Genomic DNA, 20,175 nt, shown 5'->3' with positions numbered 1-20,175 from the left:
GGCAACGGGTGTTTTATTTTGTGAAAATGACCGGAAGTGCGTTACTCGCTACGGCTAACTTGAGTGGCTCTGAATTCGCAGGAACAAAACTTTAAGCAGATGTTATTTGGACAAATTAGCGTCACATTGTGGATCTAAAGGGCTACTTTCTCGCCTAAAAAGGTTAGACATGTGGATAAAGTGGTATATTTACAGAGTTAGAGCTAAAATAAAATCCGGCACCGGACCTGGCAACCCGACTGCTGGAATTACTTTTTGGTTGTTGCGACTACGATCTCGAGACATTAGATGGCGTTGTTCTGCTCATTCTACATATTCTACCTTTAAATAAAGATTAACCTGACACTGTCTCAAGTCTGTTTCACTTCAGATAACACACTACAGTGACGTGGTTTGGTGAGCTCAGAGGTGTGCTTGGTGGCAGCCAAAGTACGTCAGTGATGTCACAAGGTCCTGGTGTACACCGGTACGTCACTGCAGCAAGGTGAAAAATTAAACCTCTGGAGGTCAGCAAAAACAAGACCTCCAGGGGCTGTTAAGTCACAGTCTGTTCCTGTTACTCCTGTTACTTCAGGAGTCCCAACAAGCAATTATCAGTAAGGAAATATGCACTTATTTGAAATGATCATGCCTGTGCCTTACTTGCTATGTCAAAATGCCTGACATAGAAAATGTCTGGCTTGATTGATACATACAAGAGACCTATCTGTTCTACCTGATGCACCACCAGACAGCTGACACATAAAACATCTTTCTGAGTCCTTCATGTGACTTTTAACAAAATGTGTTCACTGATTTAAAACCAAATTAAGCTCTTGAGGTGATACTGTCAAACTTTGAACTGCTGAACAAAAGACAAAGACACCACATTTGCATTAATATTGGTTTCATTTAGTTATTCGGGAAAAAAACACATCACATGTTCACCATTCATTCGGCTGTTTTATGTACACATATAACAGGCTTATTTTAACACTTTTAAAATATTTGTACAAAATACACTGTTCTCCCTTTTATAATATGCTTTTTATCTGAAGAGGCATTATTCTGCAAAAGGTCAGCAGATGTGCGATGTTAATTTGATGAACTTATCAAGGGGTTGTTAATATTATTACATGCTGAAACACCATTATTGCATAAGTCATTCCTTTATGGGCTCGAGGGGGGAGGAGTTGCCCTTACTGTAACTGCTACTACCCCCCTAACTCAGCTGACATTTCTGGGAAGGATTTGCTGAAAAATTATAATAAATATGATTACCAAGTTACGGATGAGAAATAGAACTGTTTTGCGGTTTATCCTTCAGTCTGATTCTCCTCAGTCTTTGCAAGAAAAAAAAAACACACACAATGCTGAGTTTCAAAAACCTGAGGAGAGTTAGTAACTGGTGGAAACAAACACTCACCAAAGTTCAGAGATTAAAGCAATGCTGCTCTCTTAATGTTTGAATGTTATTACTGATACATACATTACATGTTTTGGGAGAATATATTGGCAAAACGTTCCTTGAAATGGAACAGCGGTTCTATACAAGAGCAAAGAGAAGATACAACATATCAGGCCAGAGTAGAGAATCAGTGTTTCCACAGTCTACTGCACACTTTAATATAATTACAGGCAGTGATTTTCTTCTTTTTACAACTGGGTTCCTGCCTTTCCTGACCTGTAACACTGGGTAATTCAATTGGCAATACAACCCGTCATGTCAGTCACACATGCACACACTCACAAAACACACACAGTCACACACGTACAAGTACAACCCCAACATACGCAACGAGACACACCTCAGTCATTCAATTCAAATACACAGCAAGATGTCCGTATGACAAGACAAAGATAGAAAACAGAGTCAAATTGTTGAGAACCTTCCTGATAGTTCGTACAACAACACACCTGACAAAGAAAAAGATGTCATCGGAATAATTGCTTGTCTGTTTTTAAAACAGTATAGGTTTTGATATATAAAAAACATATCTAAACAATGATTTTTTTTATGTTTTGTTTTTCAAAAAGAGAATTTTAGAAAAGTGATGACTGGCACTGCTTGGGATCCTGTGATCATGGGGAACACCCATGACACTACATAACCAGGTGCTTATAGTTTTGGAAACACAAAATGTTTCTGTGGTTTGTAAATCACCTGGTCACAATGTACTACACATGCACTGGTTTTTGGCGTGAATGAGTTCTGATGAATATGAAAGCAAATGAGAGTGGTTGCCTTTAGGGGGGGGGCATAGAACAACAAAACACAACAGGCTAGTGACAATAAATCCTGTACCTTCAACAGATTCTGAGGTGCTGACCGGTAAGATTCACAGCAGGCAGTTTCTCAGAGGAATGCATATAAATAGGCTTTAAACTAATATTGGGAAGGGGGGGGGGCATTTCCAAAATGAGGCAGCACTAACTCACAAAATAGGATATCTACATGATGAGGCAGCCAACAGGGCAACACAATAAGTAACACATTATCCATCTCATAATCATAACTTGAGACACACCTGGTTAAAATGTTAGTATATGGATTAATTAGAAGTGAGGCTAAAAATCATCCTCGTCAGTGAGCTGTGTTAACACATAGTTTCTGCTTTGTGGTAATTCAAGGAATAGTTTGGATTTAACCATTATCAAACAATCTCCGCATATAGTTGAAGGTTATGTTAAACAGTGATCTTAGCCTAGTTTAGCTCAGTTATTGGATGTTGGGACCAAGTAACAAAACTAACATTTTGCATTGTCATTGAAACTGCTTTTTTCAAGTCAATAAAACTCTCAGCTCAAGGTCTGTTTACTTGCTTGCTCTGGAGCTTTTAATAACATCACACAGTCTTCAAAAGCCAATGGAGTTTGCTCCGTTTGAATTGAAATGTAACATAATATTTTCCATTATGCTGTGCATTTTAACACTTCTCATCCTTGGCCTTACAAACAGTAGTTTGTAAAACAGTCTCAAGTCAAGGTCTACTTACTTGCGTGTTATTGAGCTATCATACACAGTACACATCGGGAGATGGAGTTTGCTCAGTTGTCATCTACTTTTTTGGAAGTACTCATATTTATCCACCACGGTGTGTAAACAGGAACTGGTTTGGAAATGAGGTATGATCAAATGAACATGGTAAAATTGGTGAATTAAAAAAGTTAATTACATTTCCATTAAACCTTTGGTGATGTTTAATGGAGTATTTTGCCTCACTTTAAGAGGAGATGCAACCTGATCCAAAAGACATCCAAAAACTGAGCTACACTGAGTTAGCTGTTCAAAATACCTTTAAAGCTTTAATCAAAGACATGACAAAGGCATCCATGGGTTTGTTTTGACTCTCAAGAAACAGAATAAAACAGTTTAAACCAAGCTATTCCTTTAACCCAGGTACTTGTTACACAGGTGCACGATATCCAAACACAACAGGCTTCAAATGAAAAGCAAAATCTTGAACCGATTCATCTGTCAGTACGTTGATGATAAGGATTTTTAAAAATGAGGGCTACAAGTGTCAGTGGAGTGTGAGTTTTGATAGCTAACATCAAGCTGCTCTGGGCTGTGCTTGGTCCTGACAACCCCTTCTTCTTGTGTGCCCTCGACTTTCACAGCCTTCCTGAGGAGGTTGGGGGCAAAACTAAAAAAACAAAACCAAAAAAAATCCCCCAAAAAACAGGTACATGGGGACAACGCCCAAGGTAAGGGGGAGGGGATTACAGTCCTTCCTTCTAAATTTGGTGTGTGAGACGTGAAATACAATGGAACATTTCAACAACCATTAAAATAACCAGATGCAAATCAAACAGATAAAATAAGCTTTTTTGAAAGTGTGCTGCGAGGCTTGTTCATCCATAGATTTGGAGGCGATTAAAGTGCGTGTTGATCACTGTCAAAACTGTCCAGTGAAAACGTTTGTTCTCTCGTCACATCACAGAAAGGAGATGCAAATAGACGTACGGTGTGATTATCTCTTCATTCGCCACCCTCCTTTCCTCCACAAATGTTCCTCTTTTTCCTGCAGATCTGAGGTCTGTTTCTCCGTATATGGAGCGATGCACCTTGAGACACTGCAAAAACTTCCATCTCCACAGCTCATTTAGCCCAGCAATGACACTTTAAACTCTTATTTTCCTTAAAACTAAACAAATCAGTCAATCAGGGGCAATTTGTTTCCAAATCAGCATCTACTGCTTCCAGTAATGTCTTCAAATAATTGACATATTCCTGAAATAAAAAGGCTCACTCTACAAAAGTTAACTTCATTCAATGGGAAAGACTTGCATTTCGAGCTGAATTGGACAAAAAAAGTCTAACTTCAAGAAAAAATAAGATTTAAAGGTTAATCCTAGAGACAGAGCATTGTTGAGATGGAGTTTTTTCTACAGTGAAGAAAAATATGCTGGTTCTGGGCATCAAAGAAACAGTCTACAGAGCCATGGCTAGATAGAGTAAGTGGAGCTCTCAGATTGCTGGCGGATGTAGCACTGAAAACTCTTGTCTCCAATCGGATGCTCCCTGAGGAAACAGAGAAAAAAGGAATGAGAAGGTTGTTGGCAGGGCAAAAGACTTTCACACAAGCAGGAGCCACAGGGGATAACTTCACTACTTTAAAATTCCAAGTGATGGGGGGGCCCAAATCCTCCTCCTGCACAAAAATGTATTTAAAAGTTTATCCGAAGCTAATACGAAGCTTCAGCCATCCAAATGAGTCAAATCCAGTAGATATCTTTCAGTGTTAGAGTCTTTTTAGTGCTTAAGTCCCAGTTTTTTTTTGTTCTTCTATTGAGAAATGAGGACTGGATTTTATCACCATCACTTACACTTAAAGCACATTTGAAGGGGATCTTCTAATGGTCAGGAAGATTAATTACAGTAAGGATAAACCTGTTTTAATCTTTTATGAGCATTTGACTGCTGTGTTAAGACAGACTTGAAAAATTGCGAACCTGTCCTTTAAAATGAGGAAATTAGCAGAGGTGGAGGCCAGAATATCCACAAACATCTGAACAAAATGGGACTCGACTGAAGGGAAAATGTATTTAACCATTTTAACGACTATTGTGAGACCTGCTCACAGTAGTCGTTAAAGTTATATGAAATGTTAAAGGTGCTACATTTAACATGCAGATGACTAAAGTCGCCTGTGGACTGTAGGACCTCAACTGTTGGCCAAAAAATAAGCTGCCCGATCTTGAAGCAGATTTACATTTTTAACTCTATCCTGCAGCCTCCACTGCACTATACAGTATACACACAATAACTACAGTTAACAACAATACAAACATTTAAGCTACAAGTAAATAAACAAAAAAAAACATACTGGCTGCCTAGCTTTGTCTTCTTGAACTTGTCTCGTCTGTACTTGGTGTGCTGCTGCTCCAAAGTCTGCACAGCTGAAACAATCAGCTTCAAGGTTTTGTATGTCTCCTGGGGGTCATCGATGACAAAGGTGGAGTACTCCTCCTGCTCAGGCCCGTCATACACAGACTTACTGCCACAGGCCTCTGCACAGGGAAGAAAGCAGCCATGAACATACACATGCTTACTGTATGTGCATGCATGAATTCTCACAATTACACACACATCCAAACACTTCTGCCAGTTTCCGACCTTGCATTTTGATCAGTTTGGTCATGTATGTGCTGAACAGGGAATAGATCCTCTCAGTCTCTCTGTCTCCGTCTACGTCCAGCTGGATGTTGGCTGGGAGACAGCTGAAAACAGGATACACACAAGAGAATAAGACAGGAAAGGAAAACAAAGATAATGAACTTCCAAGAGCACATTTCAACAACTTTTATGTACCCAGTGCAGGGCGAGCATCCAGGCGCTGTGTCTGCTGAGAGCTTGCAGCAGAGCCAGTGGCCGTTGAGGTAGGCTGAAGGATGGTAGGTGCTCAGGCGCTTGCGGTTGCACTGGCTGACTTTGGTCAAGATGTCAATCCAGTCTCGCGCCTCCACACAGTTGTTGGCCTGAATGTAGAGAGCCCTCTCTGGCTGAATGACCTGGAACATCTGGGGGAGGGAAAAGGGGAAGAAAATACGGGAACACATGTTAAATAGAAAGCTTTTCATAACAGGTTAAGTCATATTCTGGAGGATATTACGCTATATTCTAACTAGGAGTGACTTGTGCCAAAATCTCAAAGCTCTAATGATTTAAAAGTGCCTGCTAGTGTGGGGTCTTTACATTTTTCATCTTGAAAGACTCCTCCTCCAGCCTTTCCACAGCCAGAATGTTCTCTATTGGAATGCTGCACAGAGCTCCCTCACCTGGAAGGAAAAGGAAACACATCAGTCATGGGAAAGGATGAAAAAGTAAAGGAGGAAGGAATGTGAAAGATGATAACTAAATTATACAGAAGAGTGTTAATAAAAGTGTCATGTTAGTCTCCTGGCATTAGAGTCTATAGCTGTGTCTTAATAATAAATATATAGGGTATGCAGGATACTCATGTTTTTGCAGCTAGTAGTATACACGAAATCATCATACTTAACCATTTTGCACTTACAATTTATTCCTTGTCAGATGTCGATCAAATTGCAACACAGCCAATTATATAAAATTCACAAAAAGAAAGGAAAAGGCTTTTCAAAGAAATGCTTAGTGTTGTTGCTTAGTTTTGCGATGACTTACTCCACTTTTTGCAGTTTTTTGTATTTTTTGCAGCTGTGATTAGCTCCTCTATTTCCTAAGTGCATTGCATTGTGGGAGAGTATAGAAAACTTTCGTGTTCTTCAATATGCATACTGACATACCGTATAATTAATTCTGTCTTTCTATTCACATTTTTTCAAATACAAAAGCAATTTATAGTATGGAATAGTTTTTATATTGCATGTTTCTGGCTGAGCTTGTTTGAATGCCAGTATTGCCTGCTGAGTAACTTAATCTCCACCACATGTGTTGGATGTACAGTATGTTCAGGCTAAATGTACATTCAGCAGATTCTCCTCCTCCTTCTCACCCTCCTGCTGATTCTTACACAAGCGCAGATGAGATGACATAAACAGACGAGGAAACAACGCAGAAGTTCGTTACCTTTCGTTTTGTGATAGGTAAACTCATGGTTGGTGAGGCGAAACCATCTTTTCTTGAAGTTCTTCATTCCAAACCGGTTTCTCCCTTGTGCTCTCTTTATCATGAATCTGAAGACAAACAGGTGAGAAACTTACTACTGAAATCCCTGACAGATGAGCTCATGTTGCACAGAAATATACTTGGAACACATTCCAGTGTATATACACTATATATACATATATATATATATATATATATATATATATATACATACATACATATCTATATATATCTATATATATATATATATATAATTTTTTTTTTTTTAATCTATTTTTTTTTAAATGGCCAAATGCATAATCTAAAACAGTGCAGTACATTTATGTAAACTATTATTTACAATAACCACCATTGCATTCCAGTTATGTGAATCCTGTGCACACAAATACTTAGTCTATCAGTATCATTCTATTTACATGCTTACAGTTCATTGTGTTAATTGCCGCTGTACATGTAAAAAATGTCAGTACAGCACTCATAGATTCATCGGTCTATGAGTCAAATAGGAAATGGGTCGTGGATCAAAGGTACCATTTTGTTATGCATGTTTTAGCCTATTAACTGAATTTTTTGTATAAATTACAAATGACAGTTCATAACTTCCAGGTAGCCACTGGTTTCTGTTTACTTTAGTATATTATGAAAATAAACTTGCAGAGACTTGAAACCTGAGATAGATAATCCACCACATTGAATTATTAATATCATGTTTATTTACACATCAAGGTTACATTTATATCATTGCCATAATGCAGCTGTAGACAGGGGCTATTTCATTTGTAAGTTGAAGGATGCTCTGACTTCTGAGAGTTGCTGACAGCAAGAAATTCACATCAAAGTTTTAGAAACAACATTTATATTTGTTTTCATGTTTGCTGAATTATCTTCTGATTGTAATTATGTGACAAGGTATCTAAATGTCAAATCTCAGAAGTTGGAGCCTACTTAACCACAGCTGTAAGAAACTGTCCCTGCTTGCAACTGCTTTACCAATGAATACATAAAGGAAAATATATAGATACACAAATGAATAAATTCAATAAATTGAATGATGAAATTGAATTGAATACATTTCAAGAAAGCCTCTAGTGTTGGTAATCAATTAAAAAAATTATGCTATGCTTTGGATAATTGTTGGTGATACTGTGAGGTAAATGCTATTTGTTGTTAATGAGCTAAAACATGTAAAAAATACCATTAAGGTCCTTTATGGGAGAGTAAACACCAGGAAGTCTTTGTTTTAGAGTTTGAGGACCAGAGAATACGTGGAATACGATGGACCAAGATTGTGATTACCAAAATGACTAAAACTACATGTCCACACTACTGAGCCATGAGTGTGCTGGTTTCACTTGTGCCAAAATGTGGGAGCTGTGCTTTGAAGTCTAACGTGAATGGTAGTGGTATGGTCAGAGTCTGGACAAAGGGTATCAAGGATCAGGATGTGGGCAGATATGAAATCCTAGAAATGTTTGAACAGTAACCAACCACCTGCTGTCAATGTCACACCAAGCATGTCTGGCATGGCGAGGGACGAGAAGGGCTATCAGTGTTGGTGACGCCTCCTACATAGGCAGGTTTAGAGGTTAACACTTTACTTTATACCATTACAGTCAGTCTGCTGTGTCACACACTGTCAGACAGAGACACTTGATTTTCTTCTATAAGTTATTTCACGCTAATATCAGTTCATCAGATATAAAGTAAAGTGCAGCAGCATCTACAGTAGCACGTGATGTTGGTGGGAAAGAAGATGTCCGGCTTTGGGGGGTGGGGTGAGGTTACAGTGCACACACAGGGGGTCACAAAGGCAAAGCCTTTATACAGAGAAGCTCTTACCTGCCCTTCGTGCCTTTTGACCCCTTCCCATCAACCCTCTTTATAGTGAGTTTTACACTCCTACGCCCGGTAGCAGAAACAAAAGAGGGTGGGGATGTTGATGAGCAAGGTGCTGGCACACCTACTGTCAACTGGAAACTTTCCTCCCCTTTACAGCCTCATTAGATATATCATCAAAACAACAGCCCACGTGTTGTCAGAAAGGGCTCAGGGTACCGCCTCAGGTAATATTACTGTTCACTTTGAAAAATAATCGGACCATGAGGGGTCAAATATTACGGTTACGGTAAAATCTAGTTGTGACCTTAGTGACCAATTATTTTCTCTGAGTCTGGACAGCTCAGCTTGAAAGATCAAAACAGCAGTAACTTATCTGAAGCTAGAAACAGGACCCAAGATGACCTTCATGAGGTCGTAAAATGACAAACACTGAAGCACTGAAGCATTAACCGTGAAAAGTTAACCGACATTATAACAGCCACAGTGAATAAGACTCTAGTTGAATATGTATGAAACCACTTCATGTGTTCTCAAAGAGTTGTTTTTCAGAGAGCTGTTCATAGGCACAACAACAAAAAACAGATTTGGGTTGTTTTTTTAAATTATTTTTTATATTAGCTTAACAGAAATTTGGCACCTTACCCTTCTTTGAGCATGATTGGTGTTTCAATACTCTTCTGATCCCACTTGCCAGAGGTGGAGATCAGGTCCAGGAACTGTGGGGGCAAATAAAGGATGTTATATATCAACACGTTTATGGTGGTGGTAATTTTACACCACATCCAAGAAACTCTGTGGCTTTAAAAGCATAGCTTGTAAACTACATTTGGACAAAAAAACAAAATTTCATCACCCATTTATCCGGCTTGACAGATAAAGAGAACATTTTTCAGATTTACTGCATGCAACAAAGAAAGAAACTGAACACTCACATTCTTCACAGCATCCGCATACTTCTGCTCATTGAAGTAGTCGTAAAAAGCAGCCATGTAGGACTCTTTGAAATTGGCCTTGAAAGAAAGAGGAGTCAGAGAGTCCAGTGCCTGTTTTACAGTTAGACTGAAATACAACTTAAGTCGACTTCAGTTACAGCAGCAGTCAATATGAAAAATACGCATTTAGCGGACAAACTCACAGATTTTGACTTGGCAAGACTTCCCAGTGTCTGGATCGTCTTGGAGATGAGGGTAAGGGTTCGTGAGGTGGCGGGATCCTGGGAGGACAAAAAATGAATTGTCTCATTTAATGATAAATAATAAACAATAATCCAATTTAAGCTTGAAAACACAATAAATGCACACTTCAACAGCATTTATTTCTGGAGGATTAATTCAATACATTTTTAACACCGAAATATTAACATATGAATATTAAAGGCATATGGATGTAAAAGACTAATTATGTATCTATGTTGTTTGCTTGTCTGTGTGTTCTAAAAGTCAAACTTACTGGATGGTGCGGCCGTAAATGGAACAAGTTGGGGGAAAGGATGGCCGGAGCAAAGAACCGCAAGAAGATGAAACTGCTCACTGCTGTGTATCGTACATCTTGGTCCACTGGAGAGGAAACAAAAACAAAACCATGGATTTATCAAATACACTCACTTAAATGTTATCTGAGACATTACATATCAATTTTTTTATCATAACTAGCAGCTTGTACCTCCTGTGGCTGCAGTACTGTACAACAGCCAAAAGGAGGCAGCAGAGTATATAACAGGAGGTGTACAGACTGCATACTACTGTGTGTGCGAGGCTAAGTAGTGGCAGGTTTGACACAAAAAGCAAAGCACAGAAATCCTTTCTGTGAGAATAGAATAAAGTGTCCTTGGACATGTTGCACATCCTGTTCTTTATGTCTATTTCCTGTTCCTTATTAGTGGCCTGTTTTCTTTTTTCCATCTCTTGCAAGTCACACTGGAGGCAAGTTACCTTGGAAACGAGTGGCAGCAGACTCTCTCAGAGAGAAGAAGATATCACACATGACAGTGGGGCAACGCACACCAGATGTGGTGATAACGTTGAAGATGCGGTCGACATACTGACGGAGGTTTTCCTGAAGAGGGAAAAGGCAGGTCAGATATGTCAGATAACAAAAGCACTTACAAACACACACACACACACACACACACACATTCGTTTTCTTACCCTGTTCGTCTCCAGGTTCTCCGACTCTTTGAGCTTGACCGGGTCGATTTCACAGGGTTTGTGTTCTGTGCAGATCTATGAAGATGTATAAAATTATTGAAATATCCATTCATGACTCATTTTCCAAAATACCTGTAGAGATGCCACAAAGAAAGATGTGACACGATTCAAATTAAGACATAAAAAAGTCTAAAGACTAAAAGTTTAGACTTTTGGTACAGTAAAAAGACATGGGAGTATCGCCATACCTCATCTATGATTGGCTTGAGTGTGACTTGCAGATAGTGCATTCCTGCCAGTTTCATGGTCTCATCAATGCACTTGGAAGTCAGCGAATTTCCCCGGAAAATTGTGTTAGGATCCCTACACAGGGTGACAGGGAGTGTTTTATGATGCAAAACAAAACTACAGCCAAAGCACATTAAAATGAATAAACATGACTTCTGAGAGTCATTTAATTATTATCCAAAGTAAATTGCTTACTGTGGTTCACAGTCAAATGAAACTGCTAAGCTAGTTGATATTCGCATTCAGCCTGATGACCTCATTGCTATTCACTTTAATTAAAAACAGCGACTCAAGGATACATCTGCACCTGATTAAGTGGAGCGAAATTCATTCAAAATCCCAAATATACAACATCCTGCTTGGCTTATGTTGAAGAAATGTACTATTGACAGTGATGGAACTAAGTACATATCTGCCAAAGACAAAACAAACCTAAATACGGAAATTATCAGAGATCTGACAGATGCATCTTCCTTTGCTGGGATTAATACACTTTATAGGATGTCCACAGAACAGGATATGGTTTTATGTTGGACTCTTAGCTACACACGTATAACCCAATTATCATGACTCTTAAGCATTGGCCTCAGGCAGTATTCAAAGCGGCAGATGCAATGAGACACTCACTGTGTACGGTTGACTTCAGCGTGAGCGATGGCGCTGATGAAAGGCACAATCTTGCCGTCGTGAAGAAAGAGACGCACGAGGGGAATGGCGGCTTCTTGCTTCTCTCGACACACCTCCCCTAGAATATGAGCTGCGGATGAAGACACGGGCTGCAAAGAGAGGAAAGACTCTAAACATGTAGCACTCAAATATAAAGAGAGGGTAACAGTAAAAATGCTGAAGAATACAAAAAGGAGACTCACGCACACCTCCACATTCGCAGAGGACAGCAGTAGGCCGCGGAGGTTGGTGTAGTGTTCGGAGGGGAAAACGTGGTCCTCAGTGTAAACGATGTTCAGACGCAGAGAGCCGAGCTCTTCTACCTTCACTGACTTCCCTCCGTTCTCCCTGGGCTGGAGAAAGTACCTGAAGAAGAGAGTTTAACATCTTGAAACGTAAAGGAATTGTGAAACCATGCATGATGGTTTCAAAATTACAGATTGGTTTAAAGAAGAGCAAAACATTTTGTTTAAAGCTTCACTAATCAATGTTTTTATAAAGAAAATATGGTTTCTTGTACTGATAAACCCACAGAGAATTAGACCTTCAGCTCTATGAAGCTTCAAAGCAGCTTTCATCTCATTGTTTTGGGTTTCTCACTACTCACATCAACCTGCTTTGCAGAAAAAGCAGCAACTGTGTTAGTCTAAAACCCCTGTACACTAAAAGTTAGCAACCATCTAGTGAATCTAGTGGATCATTTAGTAGTTTAAGAGCCAGATATTTTACTCAGGAGCTGGTTGAGACCAAATCAGAGCTAAAAGAAAAGTGTCCTAGCCCTAACCCTAACCCTAACCCCAAACCTAACCCTAACCTTAAACGCTAACCCTAACCCACAACTTTAAATAAATGTTCCTCCATGTCGGCTTTGGTAACAAATGTACCATATCAACTTTTTAAAGTGATAATTTTGTCACCATGTGGCCAAAAAATCTATTAATTCAGCTTAAACTGCTTGCCACCAAACTTCAAGTCAGGCACAAAATCTGGAAAATTGTGTTGTGAGTGTATTCTTTAAAGTGTAAAGGAATAATGCAAAGGGTTGTGTTACCAACATTAATCACAGCAAAATGTTTCATTTTTCAAAAGGAATATGTAATCTACCTAAAAATACAAAAACAGATTTCGTTGGGTCAGCAATGTTGGAAGAGTATTTGCGTTCAGCGAAATCTACCCTGGTTAAATAAAAACGTGTGTTGGTTGCTGTGGCTCTGAAGTTGCTATAGTGACACATAATCCAAATGCCAGTGGAAAACGATAATGAAACCAAACCAGCACAGCCTCAGCAGGGGTTCAGTACAGTACGTGTTAAGTGGGAAAACCACAAAACAGACCGAAAACGACTGACTTGTAAAGAAGGGAAAGAGTTTAACAATAGTTCACTATGTGACGTGTCGGACATGATGCTCACCATGCATCGTGGACTCCAGATTGACCCAGGGCCCTGAGAGGAACCCGCACTCCGCCCAAGAACTCGTCCCCGAACTTCAGATTGCTGGCGTTCCACAGATCCACTCTGAACAAAAGCAAGAGGGCACATTTGAAACAGATGCTGCAAACACAGATTTCATCCTAACAGTCTTCCAAGATCTACTAGACAGCTACAGGCTAACCTCAGTGCCAGTTTGTCAACATCCTCTTCTTCGACATCAAACTGCCGCTTTGTGTGGCTTAATGGTCGCGTCACCTATAAAAGAGAGACCGGGGAAACATTTTCAAACCAATTTCTCTGATATATATGGAGGTCAGTGTTTTCTCCTAATGAAAATCATCCAGATCCTGAAAAAATGACCTGATGGCAGCAGAGACAGAACATTGAGAAATCACATTATACTTTACAGAGGCCTTTGTGGTGTGGAGACATTGTGTTGATATTAGTAGATTTTTTTTTGTAAATTTGGCCAAAATGTTTAAATTTCTTGTATGCTCTGTGGTATCTAGTTGTGTGTGTGTTTGTGTGTGTGTGTGTGTATGTGTGTGTGTGTGTGTGTGTGTGTGTGTGAAATACACACAGCGGTTCAAGCTGAAAGCACCACAGGCTATGCAGAGCCCTCTTAATGTGGAAGGGGGGAATAAATGAGACGGTCTTGTCCATAGACTGTATATAGTCTTGTCAGATAGAAATCAATGGGTCAGATTGTTTGGGGGTTTGTCTGAATCAATCATACTCTTGTCCTGCTGTCTTCTGCTGTGGCTGCAGGGAGGCCAGAGGGAGGAGCAGCACACAAAAATTTGCTGCTGGCGAGCTAGGGTTAACGAGGGCAGTGTGAAAGGGAGTTTGTGAGTATGTGTGTGTATAAAACATATCTATAAATATTAATAAATGCATATAAATATCATCAATTATGGTGTGTTTTTAAAAGTAAGTAGGCCAGAGAAAAGAAAATGCAGAAAACAATAGGTTCGCTCGGCTAAACTTTGTGAACTTTTGCCACATGAATCGCAACAGTTACGGAAGCAATGATATTGTACAAATACCACAGCATTTTATGTGACCTTAGTAACTGTCTCAAAAAAAGTGGAAGCAGTGGATGTGGTTAGATGGGATCAGGGTCAGAGAGATGTCAATAAAGTGCAGTTTGTACAAACCCACATGATTCTGAGAAGGAGAAAAATAAACTTAAAACACCTGTGTGGATGAACCATTTAAGACACTAAACACAAAGTAAATATGACTATTTTATAATATTCATGATTTGGGTACCTTTAGATCAAATTAATGGACATCCTAATGTTACAGCATACAGTCATATTTTGGACAATAGTGTGCTTCCAACTTTTTGGCAACTGTTTGAGGAAGTACCTTTTCAACATGACAACGCCAGCTCAATAAATAAATGATTTTCCCAGTTCGATGTGGAAGAACTTTAACCGTCATGCACACAGTCCCGACCCCACCCAACAGCTTTGGTATGAGGTCAATGCTACACCTAGCTAGTGCCTCTTGCAAGGTCTTCCCATAAGATTTGAGGTTGTTACAGCAGTATATTAATTCCTATGTTTTTAATGAGATGTTTAATACATAAACATGTATCAACGGTGTCAACGTATTTTTGACCATGCAGTGTATTTATTATCTGACTATCTCTATTTGTTTTTGATGGATTAATCACTCATCATTAATGATATCAGTTCTACCTGTGGTTTCCCTGCTATAACAAGTCAAAATGTCTGCTGTTAAAGATATAAAACACAAAAAAACGTTTACCTCAAAATAGAAAACCTCGTCAAACTGTGGATTGTTGGTTTTCCTCTTCACCTTTGTCTTCTTGGCTTCTGACCTTTAGGAAGCAGGAATGCACAAGGATGTCAAATCACATGCAACAGACAATGAAGTTGTTTATTGAATTATGTCATTTGGCTATATGCTGTGTGTGTGTGTGTGTGTGTGTGTGTGTGTGTGTGTGTGTGTGTGTGTGTGTGTGTGTGTGTGTGTGTGTGTGTGTGTGTGTGTGTGTGTGTGTGTGTGTGTGTGTGTACTGACCTGGAAGGCCCTAGTAGGGAGACGGCAGCATAGGGATCACATTGGCCGTTGACAATCGGAAGACCTTGGCACTCCAACACTCTGTAGAAACACAAACACACAGCGGGCATAAATGAATAAGCACACACCACTGCACAAGCACACGTCCCCCCCCAGACACACACATGTAACAGATTAACTTGATGCTCATTTTAATGCACCATTAATAAAGTTCTACTCTAACTACCTCACCATATCATTTGAATTTCAGGAGCTGAGTTGTTAAAAACAAGTTTAAATCTGAGCAGAGACAAGAGCTATTTATCTTTACATGCTAAGTTAGGAGGAGCAAGCACATCTATTTTTTACCCAAAGAAAAAAAATGGTCCGAAAATGTACAGAAGGAAGAAAGAGACCTCCAAACGCTAAATGCTACTCTCAGAAGACTCTTAAAGCTCTATTAAGCTTTATATTACCACCTAATCAAATGACTAATGTGAAAAAGTTCACTAGCACTGCCAAGACCACTGAAAGCTGACACCCAACCCTACAGCTCGACACAGCTTTTATCTTCCTCTCATCAATCCTCCTACATGAAACCGTAGGAAGTAACAAGCTGAGTGTAAACTACCTGACCAGTACAAGACAGCAGAGAAGACATTTGAGCATTTTGCTGCTAAAAGTTATAGTTCTCAGGAGTTGATGAGCTGATGATACATGAAGGCTGTGATTCTGTGAGATTGTTAAAGTCTTTCTGCACCCTGGTGATAAAAATGTCAGTTTTAAGGTCTGTCTTTAAGCAACTGTCAGAAGCCCATTTGTACACTGAAACACTCCTGTGTGAAAATGCACTCCAAAGTTTATCTGAAGATAAAATGAGGTTTCAACAGTCTGAGTTACACAAATCAGTGGATATCTTCTGAAGTTAATGTGTTTTTGGCACCACATTCCCCTCCTCCCCTGGACACTGTTTCTGTAATAAGTGGAGGGACAGAAACACAAAGGGGGAATTTTGTGCTAAAAAGACTGTAGTGTTGAAAGATATCCACTTTATTTATTTATACCCAGACTGTTGAAGCCTCATATTAACTTTAGCTAAAGACTGGATTTGTTTTTTTTCCTTTTGCACAGAGCAATGACTTGATGAAGATGTTGTCCACCATCACTTACACTGAAATGTTTTAAAGAAGTTATCTCCTGTTTCAATGTCCATTTGGAGACTTGACAGACTTGAAAAATTGTGAATTTATCCTTTAAGTAAAGTTTAGGTAGCAAGGATCCAAAAATGTCCTCCCAGAAGAGGTGTGGAGTAAATTGCTTATTGTTGCAGTTCAACTTAGCATTAACAAAAACAAAAAAACTCTCCTGTCTCAGCTTTCTAAAGCCATAAATAAGAGACTGATTTTTTTAATTATGAATGTCAATGTGAGGTTTGTTATTTTTCATTGATCAATGGCCAGTGATCGTCCATCTAAAGAAAGCATCTTAGAGCAATCCAGTCGACCGCCCCCTTCTCACAGACATAAAACATCTGGGCCATTCATCGCTCACTCCTACGCTGGAACTCCTTGCTAGTAAAATTTCCGCCAAGTTAAGATCTCTCTGAGGGGTTTCTCGAACTGTGAAAATGGCCCTGCCTGGTGTCGGTGTTAGGTGTGTATGTATGTAAGACGGGAACAAACAGAGAGCGTGACAGATGAGAGGAGATGGAGGAAACTAATCCCCTCTGAGCTGTTGGCAAAGAGTTGTGCCAGTTTCAAATCCTTTGTGATCCAGCAACTATAGACATGACACAAAGAACCCTTGAGAAAAACAAGAGAGAGAGAAAAAAAAGAAAAACGGGATGATATTCTAAAGGGAATAGACTTTAGGTCCTTTCCTATAGGAGAGACAAAGGATTTAATTTTCAGTTCCCATGTAGTTCCAGATTAGGACTTAACTACTCAAATGTCTTTGTTCACCAAAGAAAGAATAAAGCCAAGAAAACAAACAAAGAAACCAAAGAGCTGAAAGGATTAGATGAATAGTTTATTAGCTGATTGTCAGAAAATTAATTGGCCAATAATTTTGATTAATGCTTCAGTCACTTTTCAAGCAAAAATGCTGAACATTCACTGTTTCAGCATCTCTAGTGTGAAGATTTGCTGATTTGTTTTATTATATATGACAGTAAACAGATTTTGAGCTATTGGTCAGACAAAAGAGACATTTCAATATGTCACCTTTGGAAATAATAACACATAATGGCCATTTTTCACTTTCTGTCTGACATTTTAAAGAAAATAATACTTAAATGAAGGGAAAATAATAGCTTGTTGCATTCCCGAAATAAACTAAATACAAATACTTTAAACATATGTAGAAAATATTATCTGTAGTAAAAAATACACCTTGTATAATTTGTAGAGCTATTTTCATACAGTCTCTCCACGCTATTATTTACCATGCAAGGTTTATATGTGCCAATTAGCACTAAACTATAAACTGTATTTATTTTATGGGATTATGTATAGATGGTACAGAACTTGCACACAAACCAATAATGTTGTCTACAAAGCTGCAACAATTACTCGATCGCCGTCTATTTAGAAAATCTAATAAATATCTTGAGTCCTTTCTAAAGAAAAAAACCCCTCAAAATTCACTGTTTCCTACTTCTTAAATATTTGTGTCTTTAGTCTTCTGTAATATTAAACTGAATGTGTTTGGGCTTTCAACTGTTGGTTGGGACAAAGCAAAGGATCTGAGGTTTCACCTTGAGCTTTGGGAAAGAGTGATGAACATATATACACCATTTACCATTCACCATTCACCATTATAGAGAATGAATTACATATGAGCCTTTGAAAATAAATGTATGGCCCATTTCAAAAACTGGATTATCACTCCAAAACCAATCACACAAGTACACGGATAAGTCTTTTTTCTTTTACCTCCTTTTGTAACATGAAGCATAATCATCTTTCACACAAAGTCAATATTTAAGTTGTGACAATCATCAGATGGCTTTTTTAAAATATTAAAAACCAAATTGGAATTAAAATATTCCTCTTTAAATAAAATCTATCTATCTATCTATCTATCTATCTATCTATCTATCTATCTACCTACCTACCTACCTACCTACCTACCTACCTACCTACCTATCTACCTCTATCTATCTATCTATCTATCTATCTATCTATCTACCTACATACCTACATACCTACCTACCTACCTACCTACCTATCTACCTCTATCTATCTATCTATCTATCTATCTATCTATCTATCTATCTATCTATCTATCTATCCACAGTATTTATCCTCCTGTGTGATTGCGACCTGTCTACAGCTGTCCTGTTTCCAGATGACATCATGCTGTAAGGGGATTAACACCCAAACAGGACGAGACACCCAGTTGGACGAGTCACTTCCTGTGTGTCATGGTGATGCACCGCTACTCACACTGCATGATGAATTACACAGCAAATCACAGCGCTGCCCACAGCTGAACTGACACACACACACACGCACGCACGCACACACACACACACACACACACACACACACAGGTTTCTAATAAGGAATATGGAGTGGGCCGGGTTAAGCGTTGCTAATGCCAGTGTGCTTCCTGTCCAATAAGCTTGTTTATATAACCCCTGCTTGGCCTACTATCCAGCCCCCCTCTCTTTCTCTCTCTGTCATCACTGCTGTGAGCTTTGACATGCCAGACGGTGATGGTGAAGCAGACTTTATTTGTTTTAGTTGACATTACTCACATTAGGTTAATGTGCTTCTTTTCTGAATCCACATATCCTGTCAAAAATAAATTCACTCCAATAGGAGGAAATGACTTACATCATCCCAAAAAGAAACAAAAGGGGGATGCGATGATTATGAGTCCGTGTCATTGACGGGAACATACTACACCACGGATGCCATTCATTGTATTGCACAACCAACTACATTTCTGTTTGTCAGCCTTTTCTTCTGGTGGAAGAAGCATTTCCACATTACTAAAGTGAAAGTAACAATACCATACTCAACGTCTAGTTAGAGACTTGAAAATGTGTAATGCTGCAACCAAAAATTCTTTTCAAATTGATTAATCTGCGGATTCTTTTTTAAATGGTTAATCACTTTAATCAATAAAATGTCAGACAACAGTAAGAAAATGCATTCTATATTTCTTAAACACCACTGTGATGTCTTCAAATGACTTGTTTTTTCTGATCAACAGTCCAAAAAAATGACTAGTTTTAGTACTCATCTGTGACTTGGCCCTTTTTATTACTGACACACTGAGCAGAATTTTACAGTTGTAGCTGGTTAAGGCAAAGCTTATTTTATCATAACTATTTTTTATAGTATTGGGTAGTTTAATCACAATAAAAGATTTTAGACGCTGATCATATATTTAATATGTAAAATCATAATCATCAGATCATCACTGTCAAATAAATGTAGTGGAGTAAAAACAACAATATTTCCTTCTAAAATGCAGTAAAGTATAAGCATTAGGCATCGAATTGAAGCACTAAAATAAATACTTAAGTATCATACTTGAGAAAAATGTACCTAGTTACTTTACGACACTGGCATTTTCTAATATCTTTGTTTCTTCTCAGTAATTTATGTAAATCCTGTCACACCCCCTCTGAGAAAAAGATGACTTCCAAAAGGATATAAATCAGGATTTCACGCTGCACAGACAGACATGTT

At 38.7% G+C, this 20,175-nt stretch overlaps 1 protein-coding gene across 1 annotated transcript in view; it reads right to left on the bottom strand.

Moving 5' to 3' along the window:
* Positions 1 to 4,403: 4,403 nt before the first annotated feature.
* rasa3 (RAS p21 protein activator 3) overlaps positions 4,404 to 20,175 on the bottom strand; it is a 37,831-nt gene continuing 22,059 nt past the window's right edge. The window contains exons 6-24 of the mRNA XM_053324419.1: positions 15,494 to 15,574; positions 15,218 to 15,290; positions 13,623 to 13,696; positions 13,421 to 13,525; positions 12,213 to 12,375; positions 11,971 to 12,119; positions 11,304 to 11,418; positions 11,056 to 11,130; positions 10,840 to 10,963; positions 10,358 to 10,464; positions 10,044 to 10,121; positions 9,841 to 9,918; positions 9,551 to 9,624; positions 7,031 to 7,137; positions 6,179 to 6,261; positions 5,795 to 6,003; positions 5,600 to 5,703; positions 5,310 to 5,493; positions 4,404 to 4,504 (exon numbers count right to left, since the gene is read on the bottom strand). Of these exons, the coding sequence (XP_053180394.1) occupies positions 4,429 to 4,504; positions 5,310 to 5,493; positions 5,600 to 5,703; positions 5,795 to 6,003; positions 6,179 to 6,261; positions 7,031 to 7,137; positions 9,551 to 9,624; positions 9,841 to 9,918; positions 10,044 to 10,121; positions 10,358 to 10,464; positions 10,840 to 10,963; positions 11,056 to 11,130; positions 11,304 to 11,418; positions 11,971 to 12,119; positions 12,213 to 12,375; positions 13,421 to 13,525; positions 13,623 to 13,696; positions 15,218 to 15,290; positions 15,494 to 15,574 (2,059 nt within the window). The 3' untranslated portion in view covers positions 4,404 to 4,428. The remainder of the gene's footprint in view (positions 4,505 to 5,309; positions 5,494 to 5,599; positions 5,704 to 5,794; positions 6,004 to 6,178; positions 6,262 to 7,030; positions 7,138 to 9,550; positions 9,625 to 9,840; positions 9,919 to 10,043; positions 10,122 to 10,357; positions 10,465 to 10,839; positions 10,964 to 11,055; positions 11,131 to 11,303; positions 11,419 to 11,970; positions 12,120 to 12,212; positions 12,376 to 13,420; positions 13,526 to 13,622; positions 13,697 to 15,217; positions 15,291 to 15,493; positions 15,575 to 20,175) is intronic.

Source organism: Scomber japonicus, chromosome 1 (assembly GCF_027409825.1).
Source record: "Scomber japonicus isolate fScoJap1 chromosome 1, fScoJap1.pri, whole genome shotgun sequence".
Classification (NCBI taxonomy): domain Eukaryota; kingdom Metazoa; phylum Chordata; class Actinopteri; order Scombriformes; family Scombridae; genus Scomber; species Scomber japonicus.
This window is presented reverse-complemented; position numbering and strand designations above follow the sequence as displayed.